This window comes from Equus caballus, chromosome 10 (genome assembly GCF_041296265.1).
Source record: "Equus caballus isolate H_3958 breed thoroughbred chromosome 10, TB-T2T, whole genome shotgun sequence".
Lineage (NCBI taxonomy): Eukaryota > Metazoa > Chordata > Mammalia > Perissodactyla > Equidae > Equus > Equus caballus.
The window spans coordinates 66,669,455-66,688,953 of NC_091693.1; the positions used below are offsets into that span (position 1 = coordinate 66,669,455).

At 38.4% G+C, this 19,499-nt stretch overlaps 1 protein-coding gene across 7 annotated transcripts in view; it reads right to left on the reverse strand.

The window, feature by feature from the left end:
• Positions 1-19,499, reverse strand: part of AK9 (adenylate kinase 9) — a 125,459-nt gene that overhangs the window by 14,256 nt on the left and 91,704 nt on the right. For all 7 annotated transcript variants that reach the window (XR_002810940.2, XM_070225404.1, XM_070225402.1 and 4 more), the window contains 4 exons: positions 15,553-15,618; positions 6,179-6,382; positions 5,600-5,818; positions 1,925-2,138 (listed from right to left, as the gene is read on the reverse strand). Coding sequence is in view for 6 of the 7 variants with exons in the window: in XM_070225404.1 (XP_070081505.1) it covers positions 1,925-2,138; positions 5,600-5,818; positions 6,179-6,382; positions 15,553-15,618 (703 nt within the window). In the remaining variant the exon portion in view is untranslated. The remainder of the gene's footprint in view (positions 1-1,924; positions 2,139-5,599; positions 5,819-6,178; positions 6,383-15,552; positions 15,619-19,499) is intronic.

A 19,499-nucleotide genomic window follows, 5' to 3' on the forward strand; every position in this document is an offset into this window, starting at 1 on the left:
TTGGCCTCTGCTTCTCCCAAATGAGACCATAGACAATGACTTCCAGTAACGATTAGATGTGGGAGTGCTCCGTCATGGTCTATATACCCTGCCCCATCACTGTCTGGAGGCAGCAGTGTGTAGAGGACACTGAGAGAGCTCATCCCATCTCATGGAGAATGCAGACTAACTGACTACAGTTACGGCCACCCTAAAGGGATACCCTTGTGAGAGCCACACGGCCCTTAATCTCAGCTTTGCCACAAATGCTGGAATCAGATCTAATTTTTTAAAGCTGTAAAAATAATAAAGCTTTCACAATTTGACAGCTTGTTAAAATTCAACTCTATTTCAACAAAGAAATGAGAAATCAGGTTGTCTTGTCTACACTTTCACCTTTTGCTCTGGTTGTTGGATCTTATTTCGAATGTTAATATTCTGCTATCTTTGGGAAATATTATCTTTGTGAACATTTAAAATATGACTGTTAAAGACTCTTTTATCATGTTAAGAAGTTTAAATGGGTAAAGCAAGCTTTTCATCTGAAGAGCTGGAATACAAAACTTCCCTTTATTATTCCTCGTGAGAAATTAATCTTTGACCTCATCTCTCCCCTTCTTTCTCTATTCCGTCAGTCATTAAGTCCTATTGTTTTCCTTTTAAATATCTCCTGTATCTGTCCTTTTCATTCCATTCTCACTGTGACCAACCACTGTTCACATTATGAAATACTACACCAACCTATGGTTGGACTATTTGCTTTTAAAAACAAAAACCTAAACCAGAATCTAAAGTTACACAAAATTCAAACACTATAGGAATACAGTTTACCAAATGCCTTTTTCAGCAATGATTTAAGACAATGGATTTTCACTCTTTAAACCATTAATACAGTAGATTATATTTTAAAAATCTTTTAATATAATTTTTATGCTAATATAATCTTATACTGTTATTTGACTATACTTACAAGTAATACTAGTTCATAATTGCGTTATATTAGTTTGTGTTATCTTTGTTAGGTCTTGATGTCAGGATTAAGCTAATTTAAAAATGAATTTATATTCTTTATAGCTTTTTGATTGTATGGACTATATTTCTTAATAAAAAATAAACTGAAAATAAATTGGGAAGCTTACTGTCTTTTCCGTTACTCTGAAAAAGCTTATAAACTGATGGAATAAATGAAAAGCAGTAAGTTAAGTTAAGTTAATATATTGAGGTATATGAGGAAGCCATTTTGATTTGGCCTGACCTTGTTTTTTCCAGAATGGCCTCATGTGGCCTGTCAAGCATGCACTGTACACCTGCTTTAAACATTTACAGTATCCCAAAGCAAAGAATGTTGCCTTAAAGATAGGGATGTTGCCTCCCCTCATATCAGTATTTCTTTGAAGATAAGCATTCCTTCCCAGAAACCAGGGTCAGACTGACCTGCTGTATGTAGCAAAACATCTTGTGATTGCAGTAGAAGAAAAAGAAGTATTCCTGTCATATTTGTTCCTTGTTCCAAAATGGTTCCTTGTTCCAAAATGGTATATAGCTGTCTAATGCTCTACATTTTGCATCTCTGGAGTGCTTCCCTCCCTGGTGGAGTTGGTCTCCCAGGCTATAGTCCTCAGAATTGGCTCATATGTTAAACGCACCTTGATTTTGATCTATAGATTGATTATTAGTTCTTTGCATCAACAAAGCACAGGAAGTATCTCTTGAGTTTTTAATTCTTTGAAAGTTTGATATAATTTTCCTCCAAAACCATCTGAACCTGGGCTTTTTTTGGAGTGGGAGTATATTTTTGAATGCCTTCTCTTCAATGGTTATTGGCCACTTTAGGTTTTCTGTCTCTTTTTGAGTCAATTTTGATGGTTGGTTTCCTGGAGAAGCGACACTAGTTTTCAGGGGATTCTTTTACGCTTAAGGATAACAAAAGCCAACACACCCTTACCTGTAGTTTTCCCAGATTTTGGTGGCCCCACAATGGCAATCCTAATGGGCACGGTAGGCTTAGGTTTGGGTTGGCGGATATATTTTATAGGGTTCTTCATAAATTTTTCTTTAGTTTCCTTACTAGATAAAAAATAAATATACTGACGATGGATTACAGGATAAACTGGAGTCTCAGAATTTTCAAGTGGCTTGAATGTCTCTCCTTCACTTAGCTGCAATATACACACAATTGAATTCCTAAGTTAGCTTTAATTTATGCAGCATTTCCCCCAAATACGTTTGTAAAAAACAATTTGTAAAATAAGAAATCTTTCTCACAGAATAAGAAAACTAATTATAATCAAATATTAATATTAAAAAACCATGGAAAAAGAGCAAATTATTTTACATCCACATGCCATTAATGTAATCTTTCTTAAATGGTTTCAGTTTATGACAATTACAGTAGTGCCCCCTTATCCACGATTGCACTTTCTGTGGTTTCAGTTATCTGTGATCAATAGCAGTCTGAAAATATTAAATGGAAGATTCCAGAGATAAACAATTCATAGGTTTAAATTGCGCACCACTCTGAGTAATGTGATCAAATATTTTGCCATCCTGCTCTGCCCCACTGGGGACATGAATCATCCCTTTGTCCACCTTTTCCATGCTCTATATGCTACCTGCCCGCTAACCACTTAGTGGTCTTCTCAGTTGTTAGATGGTCTGTCTTGGCATTGCAGTGCTTGTGCTCAAATAACCCTTATTTTACTTAATAATGGCCCTAACGTGTAAGAGTAGTGATGCTGGCAATTCAGATATGCCAAAGAAAAGTTATTGTTGTTCACTTCTTACTGTGCCTAATTTATAAATTAAACTTTATCTTAGGTATGTATGTATAGGAAAAACATGGTATCTATAGGGTTTAGTACTATCTGTGGTTTCAGTCATCCACTGGGGGTCTTGGAACATAACCATGGGTGGGGGGACTACTGTATAGTTCTACTTTCTTTATATCATCTTTGCTGGATATCGAATGTTTCTGCCAAGGAGTGTAGAGCTGTTTGGATATACTCACAGGCCAATTTAACCTTACAGACAGGGCCATGCCTAAGGTGGTGTTATGGATGGAAATGTGTCTCCCCAAATTCAGAAGTTGAAGCCCCAACCCCCAAAGTGGCGATAGGGCCTTTAAGGAGGGAATTAAGGTCAAATGAAGTCATGGGAGTAGGGCCTAATGCAATAGGACTGCTGTCCTTCTGAGAAGAGGAAGAGACACCAGGAGGGCATGAGCACAGGAAAGGCCAGGTGAGGACATAGTGAAAAGTTGTCGTCTGCAAGCCAAGAAGAGAGGTCTCACCAGAAAACCGTCCCTGCTGACACCTTGATCTTGGACTTCCAGCACCTAGAACTGTGAGAAAATATATTTCTCTTGTTTACGCCACCCAGTCTGTGGTATTCTGTTATGGCAGCCTGAGTAGAAAATACACGTGGGGTCTTGGATTATCTTTTGGAGTATATGGGTAGGACAAATCCCACTGGCTTATCTTCCATATTTTTATACCAGTGAAGTTCCACTCACATAAGCATCAAGAGCAGCTGCAAAAGGGAAAACTACACTTAACAGGTAGCCTAACATGTAGGTATGGGATGGAGTGGGAGGCGTGGTCCCACATCTTGGCATTGGTGATGATGAGAACTGGATAATTAATTGATGCTGGGTTTGAACATCTTTTTTTACAGCATCAGCTGGCCAAGTATCAGTCATCCCGGACTTGACAGAGTAAGTGTGAAACAGTGTGGTCATATCACTTCTCCCCAGAGTTACATCAGGACAGTTGTCACAGATCAATGGTATTGTCAACATCATCATTACTGGGCTGGAGTAACACTCATGGTTGGGAGTAAATGCTAGGGATAAGGAGAAACTCAGGGATGGGGTGGGAATGTTTGCTCTAGGTCTTATTAACAAAAGAAAAGCTGAAAGTTTAATGATTCCATTTCAAATTCCCAAATTAAGCATGAATCTTTACAGTAGTTTCTTCTGTTGCCCAAAATATCTAGCATGTATCCCTTCTCCTCTGAGGGTTGGAATACCCACGGTGCCATCAAATAGAAATATCAAATTGTCAGGCACCCAGAAAGATTCCCAACAGCCTTGAAAAATGATTATATGCTTTAACCTTCCAATGACCACGTACTCATTTCTCCACAAGGCATTTTTGTACAATCCTAAATATTTAGACATGGGCCCTTTTTCTTTTTCTCCCTAAATTGGGTTCTGACATTGCCTGCTTCTTCCCCTCTCTTGCCCATCTCAGAGAGAAGGTTAGGGTGTGACTATATTTCAAAAGCTTTCCAGCTGATTCTAACACATGCTTAACTTTCTCCAATTCTCTATGGAGGGAACTGTCATAGTGTTTCTATATTTCAGTACGATATTTGAAAAGGTTTCTCTTGACATCCTTATGATTAAGATAAAGAAGAGAGCACAATTAAGTAGAATTGAAACTGACTGTGTCAATATCAATCAAGAAGGAGGTTGCAAGTAACATGCACAGGGCTCCACTTTGGATGCTGTCCTCCAAAATAGTTTTTATCAGTGACCAAAAATAGTAACACATATTAAGAACAACAATAACTTATATTAATTGAGCACTTACAAAAACCAAGCACTGTTGCAAGACTTTACAGGAATTAACTTGTTTAATCTTGTAACAATATTGTAAGGTAGGAACTATTCTTATTCCCATTGTGCAAATGGGAATGGCTCAGAGAGGTTAAGTAATTTGTCCAAGGTCACTCAGCCAGTAAGTGGTGATTTTGAACTCAGGCAGTCTGGTTCCAGAGGCCATGGTCCTCTCCACTGTGCTGTTATTGATGGAAATGAGAAGGAACACTGGTCGAGTGAGCAGGTCACTATTACAGCAAATTCTTTTATTGTCTTTATAGCACTTAAGACTATGTGACAAGAACCTATTTGTTTGTTTACTTATTTATTGCCTATCCCTTCTCCCTAACCCAACTAGAATATAAAGTCTAGACAAAAGGAACTTTGTTTTGCTCACTCTTCTGTCCCCAGGGACTAGAACAGTGGCTGCTATGCTGTTGGTTAAGACTTGCTGTAAACCATCCCACATTTGAAGTTATTGAATTCCAATTGGATTAAATCTGTCTATCCACACTGCATAAAAACAGTACTTGGAAATAAGTGTGTTAGGAACATTAATGACACATTTTATATGGTGTCTCACACTTTCCAGGGGACTTTATACTCTTGCATTGGATCACAGCGGCCTAGTGGCTTTATTCTTCCATCTAAAACGTAAGGAAATGGAATTAAAGAGTTTAAATGACTTGCCTAAAATTAGATAGCAAATAAGCCCCAGAGCTCAGTTCTCTAGATGTCTAGTTTCAAAATATTTCCACTACCATCTTCTTCTGCCACAAAGTTAAAACCAAGTTGGAATTGGGTTATTGCTACAGAAATGGATGAAAGAAATTACACCTTCCATCTACTTTTCCCACTTCAGAAAGGCAAAACAACCACATATATTTATAGCTGGTTAAGAATACTGTACAATGCTTACAATTTTTGAAATTATCCACTCCTTCTTCTTAGACATACTTTATAAAAAAAGAAAGAAATAGAAGAGAGAACATGGCTTTCAAATGCATTTGCTGCCATTACCTTTACGGGGTCCCAGTAGCCGAAAGAGCTTATGTGCTTGTAGGTAAGGCCCAGCATTTTCTGGGCAAGGCGTGGTGCAATTGGATAACATTTCTCAAAGATGCTCGCACGATTCTCCACCAGTGGTTTCAGTTTCATATTCAGCATATATTGTACAATGTGAATTTTCCGGGCTCCATTAATGAGAATTACCGGTATCAGAAACTTCTCAAGTTCTTCCTGATGAGAAAAATCATAAAACCGAACATTTTTAGTGGGAAGAAGCCTGGTAGACTTCAGTCGCAGCACACAGACACCGCTGGAGACTGACTGCTTCAGTATAGAGAAAGAATATTTTTCGGCTTCCGAGCAGCTGTGTGTTGGTAGCTAAAACCTTTGATCCCATGTGGCTTCCACGTTGCCCTTAATTTATTAACTTGTTTTCACAATTGTAAGTGGTGCTGACGAGAGAGAATACAGCCCTAAAATGTAGACTTCTTTTGAAATCTTAGAAAGAAACCAAAGCATAAACCACACTGCTTTTGTTTTATTCTCAAATGTTATTTTTTGAATTATGAAAAATGAAGGAAAAGTAATAACCTGTATGCTTTGTAAATTACTCAAATCTGTTTCAAATTTTTCTCCCAGTTCGCCTTTCAGGCGTTCGAGTGCATCGATTTCCTGTTCTTCATCTTCCTCACTCATCGCTTCATCTTTCGGAAACTCCTCTTCGAGGATGTTGTCAATATCATCATCCTCTTCTTCAGGCTCTTCCTGGCTAAATTCATCGTCTTCTCTACCAATCTAAGGAAGAAAATACTCCCTTTTACTATGCATATAAAATATGTAAAATATATACACATAGAAATACGTAACACTGCTAACTAATCATCGGAATAATTCATATTCACTGGCTATTGGTTGGTATGGTGTGGCAACGTTCATCTAGTAACACACTAAAATTTTAACTATTTGGCATCCAGAAATTTAATACCGTCAAGACTCTGACACCACAGTGATCCCATAAATAAATACATAGACAAGATATTAAATGCCATTTATGTTTATGGTGTCAGAATGTCACATGTTTTTGATAGCCTTCAGTAACAATATTTAATGTAACCTAGCTGTGTTACTAGCTGTGTTAGTCACTAGCTGTGTTAGTTTGGACAAGATCAGTTTCTTCATCTGGAATGCTATAGAAATAATAAAAGTACCTACCTTACAAGACTGTTAGGAGTATTAAATAAGTTAATTTACATGCAAAGCTCTTAGAAAGGTGTCTGGCACATGGTAAGCATGCAAATGATAGCTATTATAGCTATTGTAGTCACTTTGTATAAAGCACTGTGCTAATAGAACAGCATATGCCCTTAAGGAGGTTACAGCCTATCTGAGTAAACAAGGATAATACATAAATGATTATTGAAGACCATGACAGGATACCGATACTAAGCGGTGTTAGATAAGCTTTAATATTTGTCCTCCTGCACTGCCGCCACGCTCCTCTCCCTGACGTATTCCCTGTCTCACTTGGAGCACTGCCTTCCAGTTGGAAATCTGAGCGTTATCTTGACTCCTCGCTCTCTATTGTTGCACATCCAGTTTCCAAGGACCGTAATCATAGATGATGCTTCAAACTCCCTCCTTTCCAATCCACTGCACTGTTCCCCTCTCACTCTCTCTCTTACCTGCGATCGTCTGAGCAGCTTGCTAGTTCCTAATCTTCCTAACAGATTAGACCCTGGTTCCTTTCAAAGGCCCCCAGAGCTGGGATTTGGCCTTGCAAGTGCAGAGAGAAAGATGGGAGGATAGGGGTCCATTCCTGCTCTGTGCCCAGGTTCTTCTCTCTCCAAACGGAGCTTGGCTACGGGACAAGTGTTTCTCAGTTTTGGTTCTTTTTTATTTGAGTTTTGAAACCATTTGGTCCTCTTAACTACTTTCTCCTTTTCCTTATGTTTTGACATTTTCTCATCCTGAGATTTGATTTTCTATGGCTCCTCGGCAATATGGTGGGACGAGTCCATATGACAAGCCGGGGACATCCGAGTTCCAGACGACATGTGCTCACCTCTCTGTCTCTGCTTAATAGCTCTTCCAAGTGGTTTGTTAATTTTAAAAATTAAACTATATAAGTTTAAAAAGAAATTCATTTTTGCCATAAAGATCAAATTATATAGCATTATATAGGACAAAAAAAGTCTCCCTTCACACTGCCATCTCTATTTCTACTCTCCTACTTGGAAATAATTTTGGTTAACAATTTGGTTAGGATGCTTTTGGATGTTCAAACACACACACACACAATTATATTTTATTTTAAACATCAATGAGATTGCTTTATTTTCTATAATTTTCTTTTTTAAAAAAGCAATTTAGCAATATATTTAAATTTTTTTCATATGAGGACATACATCTCATTATTTTTTTAGCTATTCTTGCATTTTAAAAATATGTGTTTTTTGTTGTTCTTGTCCTATAGAAACCATTTTAGGAACAGTAAAATAAACAGTAAAAAGTAGCCACTGTTAAAATAAAAAACAAATGGAGACCAGCCTTGAAAGTTCCCTGAGTGGACAAAACCATTTTGGCCAGATAAACAAAGCTTAATTTAGCTTATTTTGCAAAACTAAGTTGACCTGGGTCATTTCTTGCTTATGCCTTTGGAAATCATGAGCAAAACTTAAACTGTTTCCCAAGATCGATATGAGGTAACCACTGACCAACTCCCTATCATTTCAGGAAATGCTACTGTTACAGCCAATCTCTGTGAAGAATAAGCAGTCGCTACTCTCTCACTATACAAGCTACTTTATAACAATGTACCCCTGAGCCTCCTCCCGTGTTTTAGTTTGAGCGCTCCTGGTTTGCAAACTGTCTTTTTGGTGTGTATACAACAAACTTTTATTAATTACTACTTTGGTGATTCGTTGGTTGTACTTACGTTATTTCTCAATTTTGGACACCACTTCTGACCCTTACGATATTGGTTTCTCTTTCCCACAAGTGGTAATGAGAAATTTAGCTCACTTATGTTACTTCTCTTTTGTTCTCTTCTGCCTAATCCTGGGTTTTAGTCATATTTTTAATTCTTAATTCTGCATTGAGTGCCTTTAACTTTAAATACTCTCCCCAAATCTCTATTTATTGAGTTACCATTTTTAGATGTATGTTTTGATTTCCCACAATTCAAGAGGATGGCTTACTCTTCCTTCCACTTTTCCCTCTCTTCAGTTTCTAAATTTTTGTCGCCAATATTATTACACTTACATTTCTGTCTTGTAACTGCAGTTAAGTATTTAGTGCTTTACACAGAAATTGATTCTAAAAGTTGAAGGCAAACAAACAGCATTTGATTCATTCTGAAAGTGGAAATCCAATAAACAGCATCTGCTATATTTAATTACATAACCCTTGTTCACCTCAGCCACAGATAGTAACAGAGGAGATGCAACTCTTTATCAAGAAACATGTACTATTCTAAGGAGAATGTTTCAAGTATCAAGGTCAAACAGTGTTTTTTCTGATTATTCAAAATCATGCCACATTTTAATTTGTCCCACATTTGGATAATGCTTTTCTTGCCCCTCCCCTCTCCACATATATCTGGGTTTTTCTGTTTTTGTCTCGTTTTGTAGACAGAAGAAGGTTATTTATCATATCAATTGGCTACTTTTTTCAGGAAGAATGTATGAAAGGCTAATTTTCTTTTTTTTTTTTTTTTGAGGAAGGTTAGCCCTGAGCTAACTACTGTCAATCCTCCTCTTTTTGCTGAGGAAGACTGGCCCTGAGCTAACATCCATGCCCATCTTCCTCTACTTTATACGTGGGACTCCTACCGCAGAATGGCTTTTGCCAAGTGGTGTCATGTACGCACCCAGGATCTGAACTGGCAAACCCCAGGCCACCGAGAAGTGGAATGTGCAAACTTAAGTGCTGCGCCACTGGGCCGGCCCCCTGAAAGGCTAATTTTCAAAGACCTTAAATACCTGAAAATGTTTCCACTGCATTCTCACTCATTATAAATAGTTTGGCTAGGTATGAAATTCTGGGTGGAACATCATTTCACTCAGAATTTTGAAGACGTTGTCTTTGTCTTCTGTCATCTAGCACTGTTGGTGAGAAGTCTGCAAATCTTATCCACAGTCCTTTGTAGATATCTTTTTTTCACTTTGGAAATTGTTAAGATCTTCTCTTTATACTTAACAATCTCAGACTTCATGAGCATATGTCTAATGTAGATATCTTTTAATTTGTTCTGCTTGGCCTTCATCGAACCCTTGCAATTTGAAGACTCCCTGCTCTCTTCAATATGGGGAACTTTTTTTTTGATATTTCTTAGATTATTTCCTCCTTTATTTCATCTCTTTTCACTTTTTTGGAATGCATATTAGATGTTCACCCTTCTGGATTGACCCCATATATCTCCAGTCTTTTCTTCTGTATTTTCTATCTCTTGCATTTTTGTTCTATATTTGAAAAACTTCTTTGACTTTTCCTTCAAATCTTTCTATTCAACTTCTAGTTAGTTTAAATTATATATTTTAGTTTCCATGGACTCTTTTTCGCTCTCTGGTTTTTCATAGCATCCTGTTTTTGTTTTATGGGTACCAGTTCCTGAATTTTCTGAAGGAAATTGGAAATTCTTAAATATTTAATAATGTTTCCCATATTGTCTATTTGTTTTAGAGTTGACTGTTCTGTTTCTTCATCTTGGGTTCTTCTTTGCGGTGATAATTTACCTCAAGTACATGGTGATCTTTGGTTGTCCATTCATTTTTATGAATGAAGGACTAAGTTGATTAATTCAGAGCAACTGCAAGCTCTGGGTGTGTGAGCAGGGCAGGTTGTACCATGCTTCCACTTAAGATGTGAGGATGTGAAGAGGCAGGCAGGCTGGATTTTGCTGCAAATGATGAAGGGCATCAACTAACATTCCGTGGCAGCCAGCATCTTCTAGACAGATTATTTAACTACTTTAGAAATTATTTACCTTTGTTCTTCATGGAGGCAAATGTCACTGTTACATGAGGAGCTGGTGGGGGAAATCTTAAATAACTTTTCTGCAATTAACCATCTTAGACTTTCTAGATAATCAAATTATATGCAAATAATGAGTTTTGTTCTTACTCTTCAACCTGTATGCTATTTCTTTTTCTTATCATCTTGCTTTGGCTAGTGCCTTCAGTACAATGTTGAATTTTCTAAAGGTTAATATCCCAAAAATCTTCACAGAAGACCATCTGAGAGACCCACAGGTTAATTCTTCCTAGGGAAAAAAGGTTTTATTTTTCTGTAAATGGCAATTTGATCTTCTGGAAAAGTGCTTTTTTTTCCCCTGACATCTTGCATCTTTTAGTCCTTATATTAGAAGAAGTATATTCTAAAATTAATGGTCTCAGAGATCTTCCTCCAGTATGAAGAAATAAGTTCATTTAGCCTCTAGTGGATAATGACCATAAACCATGGACAAAACACACATGAACACACATTTTCTCTCTCTTGCTTGCTCATTTGATGGCCTCTGGAGAGGGAACAATGGCAGATTTTGGAGAGTAGTCAAAATTTGGAGGAAACAATTGGCTTAGTGTGAGTTTTCTGATTTTGTGCATTTACTGAGAGGGCAGCCTCCATTAGAGTGGTGGTGGCACAGGATGACCAAAACTCTGATAGAAAGCTTGCCATCTTTCCAGCTGGAGCAATGAGGCAAAGGAACCACAAACAGGGCACTAGAGAGTGAGGGTAAACTCCGGAGTTGAGAGAGCCAGAGAAGAGAACAGGAAATTCAGTTTGCAAAGATTGTGCAAGTCTCTGGCTAATCTCTGAACCATACGCACATGGGCTGTTTGAGAACAGTATAAACTGAATTGCCACCCATTCCAGGCATGACAAAGTTTGCAGGTTTAGTCTTACCAACTTAATTGCCTACTACAGCAAAAATATCAGCCCTCTTTGGAGGTATATAGCAGAATCTAGAATGCTCACAGCATAACATTCACAATTCTAGGATATAATCCAAAATTACTCAATATATGAAGGATCATGAGATAAGACCCATTCTCATAAGGAAAGAAAATCATCAAATATCCAGTCCAGGTGTTAGAGTTACCAAACAAAAACTCGAAAGCAGTCATTATCACTAGGATTAATGAGGAAAAGGAAAATATGCTTATAATAAATGGGAAGATAGGAAATCTCAGGAGGGAACTAAAAAACATAAAAACAAACCAGATGGAAATTTTAGAACTAAAAAATACAATATTTGAAATTTTAAAAAATGTAGAGTGGGCTCAATAGTAGAATAGAAATGACAGGGAAGAATCAGTGAATTTGAAGATAGACCAATAGAAATTATCCAACTTGAAGAAGATGGAGAAAAAAGACTGAGTAAATTAACAGCTCCGGGGACATGTGGAACAACCATGAAAGATCTAACCTACATGTAACTGATTTTCAGAAGAAGACAGACAGCAAATGGGTCAGAAAAATATTTGAAGAAACAATGTGCAAAGTTTCCCCAAATTTAGTGAAAGACATAAATTTACAGATTAAAGAACCTTAGTGAACCCCAAACTATATAAATATGAAGAAAATGACATGCAAGCATATTATAATCAAACGAGTGAAAAGCAAAGATACAGAGAAAATCTTGAAAGCAGCCAGAGAAAAACAGTACAGGAAAACAATTCAGCTGACATCCTTTTCCCATCCATCTGGTTTCCACCATGCCAGCGGAATGAATGAAGAACATCAGAAATGGTCAATATCTGGACACACGCAAAAGAGGATTTATTTAAAATACATATGACTGTTTAAAACAAAAACTGTAAATTTTTCTTGTGGAGAAATGTAATATTTATAATGTATTTCATTGTAAAACCCAACAACTAGAGCATAAATAATGTAGGGGGAGTGGGGGTGGGAGTAAATGGACTTACGCAGTCACAAGGTTTCTAAAATATCACGTGGGATAATATTGACTCTAAGTAGAATGTGAAAAGCTAAGGATGTATATGTAATTTGAGAGCAACCACTAAAAAATACATAGAGGTATAACTAAAAAGCCAATGGAGAATTAAAATGGATTTCTAAAATAATCCAAATAATAAATAATAATTGTTCAAATAATCCCAGAGGAGCTGGAAAGGGGAAACAGAAAACAGAGGGGACAAACAGAAAACAAATAGAAGTCATAGTTTCAGAGAAATAGGGCTAGATTTGGGGTAAGCTGTCTCATAACTTTCTATTGGTAGGGGAAGGTAGGAAGTAGGCTACATCTGGAGATGTAGGCTACGTCAGGAGAGCGATGGAGAGCATCGTCAGAATGCTTACTGTTGGGGAGGAAATGAGAGAAGAAATGAAGACACGGAAGAAGGAGAAGCAAGGGAGCTGTCAGAGTTCCAAGGCCCTTCCCAGTACAGACGCATGTCACTCAGACACTAGATACTCTTCTTACACTGGGAAGTGAGGTTGCTTCTCATTCTGGATTTGAGACCCTATTCTAAACTGTATGGTTCAGTGCCTTGAAACTTAATCCCCAGCCTGCATGCCCCACGCACACTTTTGCTTGCTGTTCCATCCCCAAAAGCCCTCTGCACATAGACCTTTGGGGCTATACACTTTGCCTTCTCCCTAGAATGTGTTGGGGATGGTCTTGGCCTGGTACTTGGTCTTGAACCTTGTTTCAACCTCATTTGGACCCTGACTTTGGCTTCCTCTCAGTACTTAGGGTATGCATGTGTGTCAACCATTCACTCGGGCAGTGTCTCTTAACAGTTCTGCTTACTTGCTGTCCTGGCTCCCCGTCCTGGCTTGTCCTGGCTTGTCCTGGCTTTCTCCTGCCTGTGGCTACCCAACACTTGATAGAAGAGACCCGGGCACCAGAGAAGGAGCCAGTGGACAGGAAGAGAGCCAGGAGTCTGAAGCGAGCAGTAGGAGGAGAAGCAAGGTCTTTGAGGAGTTGGAGGTATACCAGGAAAATCTCGACATGAAGGGGTTGGAGTGTAGAATATTCTTTCGTCACACCTGGAGACTAAAATTCCACCAGATGGCGACATTTTCCTATGAAATTCATGCAAGTGGTCCCCTTGAGACTTGGAAGTGATTTCTCATGTTAAAAGTGTTTTATCTGCTGCTAAAAATTCAGACAGTAATGGCAATGATTTTTGTTAAGGGTGAGAAGACAAACCAGGGAAGGGCTTTATCCGCATATGGTTGCCCAATTAGTTATAAAAAGGTGAGTCATGGAGCTGCATATTCTGCTCAAAGAGGCAAATAATAAGGCGGCTGGTTCTGTTCATGAAAGCAAGCTCCAGGGTCTATGTGGAGTCAGGATGGACTGGACCAGGATGTCACATTAACCGATTATAACAATCACATTAAGTGATCCTTGAGATGTTACACCTTGTTTATTCTTTCTTTGTCTGAGGCAACAGCAGACATAGCCTATAAAATTCCCAAGAAAGGAGTTGAAAAAAATCACTGCACACTTTTAACCTTTAATTCATGAAAAATCTCAGAAATTGTCTTCCAAAAGTCAGTTTTTATATACTAATTGTGTGCGATGTATAGCCAATTTTATAAAAGATGAAGCCTCAGGAGGGCTAACTTACAAAACCCTATTTAATTTATAAGATAGAATATTGAATCTTTGAATGAAAATAAGAAATCCCACCATTCTAATATTAACAAATGGAAAAATTATAAACTAACTTATGCGTAACTATTAATTTATATATAATTGCATTCATGGCTGATCCTCCAGTAACGGAAATGGTGTCAGGCGCGCTGTGAGTGCTGACGGACCGTCTGAATGAATGGATGTAGACCAAGTTAAATAGTGAAGAAGAGGCTTCTTGTTCCTCAGATGGTGCCCAAACTTTCTCAGTTAAAGGTCTTAGGTCTACTTCTGGTTGTAAATACTTTGGACAAAGAAACATTGTTGTGGTCCCTCTTCTGCAACCTTTTGACCCACAGTTATAGTCGCATTGTATCACTAGTCCTCTGTACATACACATCCACACCAGGGGATACATGCTTGCATGTGTAGCAAGCTGTATTTTCTGTTATTTTTCTTTTCTCCTTTCCCTTGTTGGGTTGAACATTTTTATACAGATGGAATTCTGATTATGGGGGGATCAGCCCTGAAAAGATGTTACGAGGATGCCTTAAACCAGAGGAAATGGAAGAGGGCAGGGGCGATCCTATCGTTTGCCTTGGTTACAAGGGTTACTTTAAGCTGATGTATAAATATGAGCCTCAGGGCCTTTATAGAACTAGCTTGTCTCGTCACACCGGCTCTTCAATTTCTGCACCCTTGATTGCTTGGCTGTAGCATTTGGGTGACGTAGGTCAACTGGGAATAGCTTCTCTGTAAACAAAACAAAATCCATGATCTTCAAGGTTCATCTTTTTAAAAAGATCAACAAATGAAGAGGAGCTGCACTGAGCATCTGGCACAGTATACGACTCTCAGAGTTCACAGGCTCTGCCCCGTTCCGTGCTTTATCTCCACATCATCTCTATTTTAATGCTAGCACAACTTCACAGGCTGTCTGTCTAGACCGCATTCCCAAGCTCCCAGCCTGTCTTCCTGTGGCATGGACTGAAGTGTGAAAACCAAAAATGAAAATCCAACTGAAGCAGAGTTTAATGTAGTATTATATTTTGTATTAGATTATTTGAGCATCTTGAGTGGTTTTCTTTCCTTTGAAAAAGTTCACTTTTCTGATTGTAAAAATAATGAAAGGTCGTTGTAAACAGCTATGGAATACCAAAAAGTATAAAGAAAATGAAAATGATATATAATCTCACTACTTGTACATAAACTCTGTGTATTTCCTTTAAGACTTTTCTCTATGCATCTTTTTATTTTATATTATTGAGATTTAAAGTATATATATATATATATATATATATATATATATATATATATATATGGGTGTACTGCTTTAAAAAATTTTTTATTTACTTACCTCCCCTTTCTTGTTTTTCTCTCTCTCTGCTATAAGTTCAGCCCTTCTTTTAGAAATCATATCATCCTGTTAAGGAAAAAGACATTTAAAACCTTTAACGAATAATGATAAAATTACTTTCTATGTATTAATATTTTTTCCCAAAGTGGGAATACCATTTGGATGGAATGATGGTGAGCTTTCCAGAAAAGTATGTGATGGTGGTAATCATGTTACTTACATCTTTGTACCTCTGGATCTCTCGGTCGGCTATTTCCCTCCTGAGGGATAAAGAGCACTTGGGGTCAGTCGCTCTTTCAACAAATTTTAGAACTCCTTTTCAAAATTTATTACTTATTTGTTTGCTTTAGGTGGAGAGGTGGATTTTATATGTGGAGAAATAGGAAAATACTTGGAGACAATTTGTTGAAAATGAGAATTTTTTATCATACTATTAAAATGGAATAGGCTAAAAAATCTAAAAATACATAAACATATAAGGAAAGTGCAGGTACTTTGGATATGTTCACAGACATGGTGGATGGGTGGTCCTCCAGGCTTTCTAGAGGCCTCCAAATCTACTGCAATGGATCCATTGATACGGCCCCCAAGTTTACATGAAAATTAATCAGCACCCTTTGGGTTTCGAAGCTTATTAGCTCGGGACTCTCGAACTGGTGTCCCTTTAAATCCTGGGAGATCAGAGTAGTGGCTACAGACATACCCCCGGGGCTCTGGTCTTGGCCAACAGGAGCCTGTTGCTTTTATCTGGCAATTACTGAGTATATATTCCAGAGAATTTATGTTTTTCTGACATTCAAGAAATATTGGTAGATAGAATTATAAAACTGAATGGAATCAAATTCATTTAGTTTTTGAGCCCCCAGAGAGATTCTGTAGCTCTTTAGAGGGTAAGAGTTTACAAAAGCTCTTATTATTTCCTTTTTTGTTTTTTTTAAGATTGGCACCTGAGCTAACAACTGTTGCCAATCTTTTTTTTGTTTTACTGCTTTATCTCCCCAAATCCACCCTGGTGCATAGTTGTATATCTTAGCTGCAGGTCCTTCTAGTTGTGGCATGTGGGACGCCGCCTCAGCATGGCCTGATGAGCGGTACCATGTCCGTGCCCAGGATCCGAACGGGTGAAACCCTGGGCCACCACAGTCGAGCGTGAGAACTTAACCACTTGGCCATGGGGCCGGCCCCATATTTCGTTTTTTTAAACCAGAGTTTACCATAGGTGCTTTAACTGTAGAGTTGTGAAAACAGTCTCCTTTGTGTTTTCATAACATACACAGAAACCACTGTATACACCTCAAAGAAATGCAAAGCATACACAGTAACACACATACATACTCTGAGTCTATTTTTCCTCTGATCCTTTCACTCAAATAAGTAGTGGTCAGGGAATTTTAACTAATTATTCTATGTCTGCCAGGTGCCATCACTGTTCTGAGCATTGCAATATATAGTCTTTCATTTTCTGCTCAAAACACACTGCAAGGCAGACAGTATTATCCCCCTGTAAAGGGGAGATAACAAAATCGGAGGGTTTAACTCATGTAATGCCACATGGCTAGTGTGAGGATGGAGTCAGAAGCTCCCAGATAAGGGAATAGAAAAGCATATGGTATGTTGGGTGTTGAGGAGGAGGGTTTGTATTTGTTCCAACTGAGAAAGTTAGAAAGAGGGTTTGGAACAAGATTGGGAGAGCTTTAAATGTCAGACTAAGGAGTTCAGACCTTAATGGGTGGCTTGATCAAAATAGACTTTTAGGAAGATCAGTCTGGAGGTAGCCAGAAGGATGGCCTGGAGGGCCCAGGGATGAAGCCAGGAAGGATGATTAGGAGGTCACTGTAGGAGCGCTGGGTGTGAGCTGAGAGGGATCTGAACCAGGGCAGCATGGTGTGTGTGAAAAGAAGGAGCAAATGCATGAGGTTATAAACTAGCTCCTGAAACCTGCTCTGTCCTGTTCCCTATCCTGAAAATTCTAAGGGTATGGAATGTCTAGGTTGGAGCTTCATTGCCCCAGAGATGCTCTGTCCAATATGGTAGCTACCAGCCACTTGTGGCTATTTATATCAAAATTAAATAAAATTGAACATTTGCTTTCTCAGCCTGACTAAGCCCATTTCAAGTGCTCAATAGCTACATGTGTGGCTAATGGCTGCTGTATTGGACAGTGAAGATACAGACCATTTCCACCATCACAGAGAGCTCTGTGTCAGCGCCCGTCCAGAGGTGCCAAGTCCCACAGTGAGGTAACACGCAATGGGCTCTGGCGTGCCTTCTTCTCTTTTCCATTCTTAAGCTTACAAAGCCTCTTGCTGGCAGACACTTTGGTCCATTTTCTTCGGAGAGGTCGGGCAGCAGAAAAGGGAAGACTGTCATCAAGAACAATGTGAAGAAGGGTATCTGTCCACATCTCTCCTTACTTCCATGGTTCTTGGACAGCTGACAGCTTGGCTTGCCTGATTTTGCATGGCACAGGGATGGCCTGGGACACGCAACCTCAGTGTGGTGGAGCAGAGGGAGGGATGGCAGCGCCCTTGAAGGGATTTCCTCCAGTTAACCCCAAGATGAGAAGAACTTGACAACTGTGTCTCAGCAGTGAAAGAGGAACTTCACGGTTTTTAACACTTTGGCTGTCTATAATTTCATGAATATCAAGTTGTGAGAATGTTTTAAATAATTTAAGTCACAGTATCTCAGAATTGGAATTAACTGATTAACTCTCTGACACTACAGAGAGCTTTCTTCCATACTATCCTTGCCAAATGTCTATTCAGTGTATGCTTACCTATTGACAAGTAGCTCACCGCCTTCAGCCTTGGTTCTTTAGGAAAGTCTTACCAATAATGAAATACGTCTCCCTTTACCTTCCTCCGATCAACGGTAGTTCCTACCCTTGTGGCCACATGGAACAACCACAAGCTCTCTTCAGCATGGAAGCCCTTCAGATAATTTAACACTGCTCTATGTTGCATCTTGGTCTTCCTAGTTCCAGATTTGAAAGCCCCATTCTTTCTACCCGAGGCCAGATCTATGGATTTTCCCTTTCAAGACATGTCATATAAATGGAATGAATCATATAGTATGTACTTTTCTGCCTGTCTTCTTTCACTCAGGACAATGATTTTGATATTCACCCATGTAGTAGGTTGGATGAATGTATCAATAGTTCATTCTTTTTAAATATTGAGTACTATTCCATTATATTTATATATTTATATTTAAATATTGAGTACTATTCCACTTATTTAGCTTTATAAAATTGTAAGATATTTAAAGTATACTCCATGATGATTTGATATACATATACATTGTGAAGAGATTCCTCCCATTTAGTTATTAACATATCCCTCATTTTACATATTTATCTTTTTTTTTTTTTGGTGACAACACATAAGTTCTACTCTCTCCGCAAATTTCAATTATTCAATAGAGTGTTATCAACTATAGTCCCCACATTGTACATTAGACCCTCAGATCTTGCTCACCTTATAGCTGAAAGTTTGTATCCTTTTGCCAACCTCTCCCTATTTATCCCACCTTCTGGCCCCTGGCAACTACTCTTCTACCCTCTGTTTCTATGAGTTTGATTTTTTTTTTTTAAGATTCTACATTTAAGTGATACTGTGTAGTATTTGTCTTTCTGTATCGGCTTATTTGACTTAGCATAATGCTCTCAAGGTTCACCCATGCTCTTGTAAACACCAGGCTTTTCTTCTTTCTCATGCCTGAGTAATATTTAATTGCATATATATACACCACATCTTCTTTATCCAATCATTTGTTGACAGACATTTAGGTTGTTTCCAGATTTTGGCTACTGTGAATGATGTTGCAGTGAACATGGGAGCGCAGGTCTCTCTTCAATGTGCTGTTTTCATTTCCTTTGGATGTGTACCCTGAAGTGGAATTGCTGGATCATGTGGTTGTTCTATTTGTAATGTTTTGAGGAACCT